The 5,476-nt window shown below is 43.7% G+C and overlaps 1 protein-coding gene across 2 annotated transcripts in view; it reads left to right on the top strand.

Moving 5' to 3' along the window:
• The window catches only part of ube2ql1 (ubiquitin-conjugating enzyme E2Q family-like 1), a 10,260-nt gene extending 5,016 nt beyond the window's left edge, over positions 1 to 5,244 (top strand). For both annotated transcript variants that reach the window (XM_034891653.1, XM_034891654.1), the window contains exon 3: positions 4,187 to 5,244. In XM_034891653.1, coding sequence (XP_034747544.1) covers positions 4,187 to 4,318 — 132 coding nt within the window. In that variant the 3' untranslated portion in view covers positions 4,319 to 5,244. The remainder of the gene's footprint in view (positions 1 to 4,186) is intronic.
• Positions 5,245 to 5,476: the final 232 nt, after the last annotated feature.

Below are 5,476 nucleotides of genomic sequence, written 5' to 3' on the forward strand. Positions count from 1 at the left end.
CCCCCCCCCCCCAATCCCCCAGAGCTGCTTCCTAACATGCAATGGGGCCTTCCGTCCTCTGCCCATTGACTGATCAGCTTTCACACGATTACCCAGCAGCCACTTCACACGAGTGTGTACCTCTGAACGAGCGGCCGCTTAAATGAAATAGATAAACACTGACATGGCACTGTATAGGCCTGGGGCGCTCACTCAGCTGAACTCGAAACACACACACACACACACACAATCACACTCTTTTGTTTGCTCATTCTTTTTTTTCTCACGAGCAAATATTACTTCCTCTATCCATCTTCTATCTTCGCTGAGCCATTCATGTAGATGACTGCGAACATAATGGCGCTTATCGATGCTCAATTTCACCTTTTAATGCTGAAGCCATATACCTTTGTGGAGGCTTGTCAATCAATACACACATTGACAAGCATATCTTCACTCTTACTCACACACTCACTTCCTCGGCTCTCTCACACACACAACCACTGTTGTCAGTGTAGGCACATGCAGCTGGAGTCCATCTAAGCTGTCCACACACACACTGCCCCATGTTCCACTCATAGGGATCACACCAATGTAAAATTGACAGCTATTGTGCGTCGAAAATGTTTACAGAATGTACACTGTGATTGGTTTAAAGACAACAAGATGAAGGTTCATTCCTCCCTGCCATCTATAACCATGGTAATCACACCTCTTTAACCAGTAGCCAATCGCCATATCCAGGGCAGCGGCTGCCATTTTAAGGCCATAAAGACATGCACGGTTATGAGGTGGCTTATGATTTATAAAGAGAACAACATATCCTCGTTTTTCACCTACAGTAGCCAACTACAGCATTATCTGTGTTTGTCAGCCCGGGTAATCTGTGTTACAGGCCTCTGGCTGCACAGAGAGCCAAAGCGGTTCCCGGCAGCACTGCTTAGGTGACACCCGGTTGATTTGTTTGGTTTTTTCATTTTAAAGGCTGTGTGAATCAAAGCGATTCCCGCAGGAACAACTGCATATATCTATCTGAGTGAGTCGCTCGTTGCGTCATTGAGTTGAGTTTCTCAAAAAACAAGCGAGGAACCTGGCCAACCATACGGTTTTAGGTTTCCAGTGCTAATCAACTTCCACAATCAAGTCATTGTAGCCATTGTAGCCAGTCATGTTCCGCCTGGTTTCAACTGTCAAGTCTTTCATGCATGAAATGAAATGACTTATCATGGTGGACATTTGTAGGGGTTGATTTCAATAGTGATTGAAATACAAGTTGAAACAGCAGGACAAGCTATTCGAAATGTGTGTCTGGTTGAGAGAGACACAGAGACAAATTGGGAATGAGAGAGTGTGAGTGACACTAAGCTCCACGCTGAAATGAGGCCAGGGTTGCTGCAGGAATTGAAACTCTAACCCTAATCTGTAGATCGTTCATCGTTATCACCTCATCTCCCTTTATCCCCTGCATCACTTTTGACCCAATTGGTTTTAGTTGAAATTGTTATTGAAAATAACCAAAAGCATTGTGTCTCTCCAAAAAACATTGTCCCAGACCGGACTAAGCTCACTTCCCAAAATGTCAAACTATTCTTTTAAGAACCAAATTGGAAATGAAACAGATTGAAACACATTAGCTCAGTTCACACCTGGCATTAACATGCATCTTGGGTGATCCAATCACAAGCGGTCGTCTCTAAGTACAGACGCATTCACACCTGCCAGTTGAACATGTATCCACATGTGATGGGATTTCACTTCAGCACTGTATATGCAAATAAACACGTAGAGCAATTCCGTAGAGCAAAGCAATGATTTACTGTGCATAGTCGACCAGAAATTAAGAAGAAGATGTCTCGGCCTATTTTCTGGGTTTCCGGGATTTTCTATACCTTGGCGGTTTCTAGGCAAACCAAGTCAGACATACTCGTAATATATCTCTATGGGCTTTTAGAAAATGTTCTGAAGTGCAGTTTATGTGATTTATGCTGTGTTACGGCATACATTTGTGTACGCTGTGTTACGCAGAGGGAGTCAAGTTGAGTAGGCGGGTCTTCAGTGTGGCCCAGGACACATAGAATACACACTGCTAAAAGAATTTGGCCATATGCAGCTTGGACCACCTGAATGTGGTCTGAGCGATTGGATCTCGCATCCTTAATGCATCTTGATGCATTCACAGCTGTACTTAAAGCTGTCCACTTGTTACCGGATCACCCAAGACGCATGTCAATGCTACAGGGTCATTGTGGCCCTGCATAACAATGGCTAAGTCCCGGGTTCTCAACGGTGGGGTAATGACTCCCTTTATCCAGTGTTTTCCTCCTGAAAAACTGGACGGGAGCATGTAGCTGCAGAACTAAGGTGCAGGCCATGGATGTGTGAGAATACGAGGGGATTTATCTGCACTGCAGCATGCAGAGGAGCTCATCATCTAAAAGAATTCCATTAGTAGAGGTTTCTGTGGGGCTGAGTGGCCTCAGTGCCATTTTCTCCCTGCCAAGAAATGCTCAGGGTAGAGGGAAGCGGTGCAGTGTTACAGGCCGTGTACAAACAAATACAGTAAAGTACCTGGCGTATTATACAGCAGCAGGCTCGTGTCCAGTGAGTCGACTACAACCCAGTCTTTTTTTATAGCTGCAGTATGACCAGAGATTAACTGCGTGTCGTCGGACGCAATTCGGAGGTGATTTTTACAAATGAAACGATGCACTTCGAACAGTTGTGACATTCACATGAATCACACATTTTGTATCAGAGCTGTGTTTTAATGTGAAGACGGTCTTTTTTATATTCATCCTCCCACACACTCTTCTTTAGGAAAGACTTAGCACTGCCAGCGACAAAAGAATAAGCAGCTTTACACCGTCACACCCACTCCTCTTTTCTCTATTTTTTTCGTTGCCCCCTGTCATCCCACGCTTATTATTATTAGCTCCAGTGTGTGAACAAGGGAGGGCTTAAGCAAGGTGGTGCCTGGCTGAAAATGTCTCTGTGTGAGTTGCTTTTCACACTGAGCTCAATAGAGTTACATGCTCATATATTTATTTTTACGTCATATTTACAACCCTTTTATTATTTAGTGCAGCTCGCCCAGTGTTTTGGAGGGTATAGTTTCACTTCTAAGTGGAACTGACGTCATAAAAGGCCGCCTCCTGATTTTAAACATTGATTTAATATTGGTCAATCTGCATTCAGACCACTTCCTGTCAACATCTCCCCTGCGACAGTGCACTCACCAGTGAGGTCATGCACGTGCACGTGCACGTGCGGGCTGTGTCTGTGTCGTTATATTTTGTCTGTTTTTTTTTCCCCAGAATGAGCCACTGCCAATCCTGAGCAAGGGAGACATCTTTTTCTTTTGATCTGACAACGCATATTCAGATCAGACAAATATTATTTTGACAGTTTTTTTTTTTTTTCATTTCAATTTCTTTGACCTAGAAAGCAAAATCAATGTCAAAATGCAAAAAGACAGAAAGTCAAGGCTATCTTTACTATCTTTAATCTTTAACCCTGATTGCACTTCTCTGTTGCGATGACTTCATATGATTGTAAACGGCATACATTTTGGTTTTGGAATGTTAATCAGATGAAATGAGACTTTTGAAGACATCACCACGACCTTTCGATCATTGTTATGGCTGTTTTTTCACCACTGGCCAAACAAGAAAGTGATGGGCCGATAAATCAATAACAACTTATTCATTTCCTGTAAGTTAGATAAGAAGATTGATCATTTAAACAGGTCAACCAGCAGGCAGGGGAAATAGCTAGAAAATCTGCCTACCAGCACCGTTAAAGCGTCGCAATTAACACGTTATATCTTCATCTTCTTCTATTCTAATGCATACAAAAAGGCGCAAATATTTAGATTTTAAATTTACATGTTTTACTCTTCGCCAGAAAGTGAAAAAAAATAAAAAATACGTTATGAAAGAGCATGCTGTCCTTAATGTTAGCTACACCTCCGTCATGGTGTATGCAATTAATATTAATAATAATAAATACTTCATTCATGGGGCTGAACTACACACACATGCTCAGTACCTATACATGCACTAATGGAGAGAGTGACATGATGTCTTTATCACATAAAGTATGAATATGTGTAGACCCCAATAAGAGTCTTGAGTGTGGACTGTCTTTCCCCAGAATCCTAACCTGATCTCCCTCTCAACCCTTCCCTCCCCTCTGTCTTTCCTCACAGGGGCGTATATGTAGGAAAGCAGGGAAGTCTAAGAAAGCCTTCAGCCGCAAGGAAGCCGAGGCCACCTTCAAGTCCCTGGTGAAGACCCACGAGAAGTACGGCTGGGTGTCCCCGCCCGTGTCCGACGGCTGAGTGCTCCGCCGCCGACCCTCTGACCCCCACGCTAGCCCAGCTAGCACTGACACGCTAAACGGCACACCACGCTAACTCAACAATCTCCCATCTTCACCGTTTGCTGTTTTGACTCAGTTTTGTTTCTGTGTGTCTGTGTTATTATTATTTTTTTCGGATTTGGTTTTTATCTCCACCAAAACTCTCGGAGAGCAGACGCAACGCCATCACCGTCACTCCTCCACCAAGAAAGAGACTTTTGTTTCCCCTCCCTCTCTCCCACGGAGATTCTTTCCCCCATTTTGGAAAGACCTGAGAGGAAGGTGTGTATGTTTGTGTGTGTGTTTGTTTGTCACTCACTTAGGTATCAGCTGGTGAGTGTGTGCGCGTGCATTGGCGAATGCGTTACTATCGTGGATATCTTTTTCTGATTTTTTTTTTGTCGTAACGCACACCCATGAACGTACAGGATAAATCGGACAGCGTGGACTTTTCCACCCATGTGAAAGACTACTGAATGAAGACTTATCCCACTCTCCTGTCCTCGCCATCCCATCCTCTCCCTCTCTCCCCATCCCTCTCTCCCGTCTTCTCTACAGCACTGAACTGGCATCCCCTTCCCGCCATCTCTCTCTGTAGCTGTCGGGTCATTTGCATATAAATGAAGCTGTTAATGTTTAATAGACGGACAGCGTGCTGGCATTTATACTCACTCATTTACTCCTTCATTTCCCCTTTCTTTCGACTGTGCCGTTGCTCACAGTTCAATGCAACACGATTGTAATTTACATGGAGCTGTGCTCTTTCTCTCTCTCTTTCCTTAGCTCGCTCATTCACTTTGTTTCTCATTCTTTCTCTCCGTCTCCTGTGGCTACATTTAGAGCTCACTGTCGCTTAGATGGATATTGATTTCTAATTGAGAAATTAAAAAGTCACACGTTGCTTTATGCAGAGACTATGTATGATAAATAGAATGAAAGTCAATCATCTCTCTTTCTCTCTACTCTTGTGTGTGTGTGTGTGTGTAGGAGAGGAAGGAGACTGTAATTCCCATGATTTAGATACCAGATGGTCCAACTGAAGGCTAGGCCTAAGTGTGTGTGTGTGTGTGTGAGCAAGGGAGACAACCCTTTAAACAGTAGAATATAATTTACTGTGAATGACCCCAAGGCCTAAAGG

This window comes from Etheostoma cragini, chromosome 14 (assembly GCF_013103735.1).
Source record: "Etheostoma cragini isolate CJK2018 chromosome 14, CSU_Ecrag_1.0, whole genome shotgun sequence".
Taxonomy (NCBI): Eukaryota; Metazoa; Chordata; class Actinopteri; order Perciformes; family Percidae; genus Etheostoma; species Etheostoma cragini.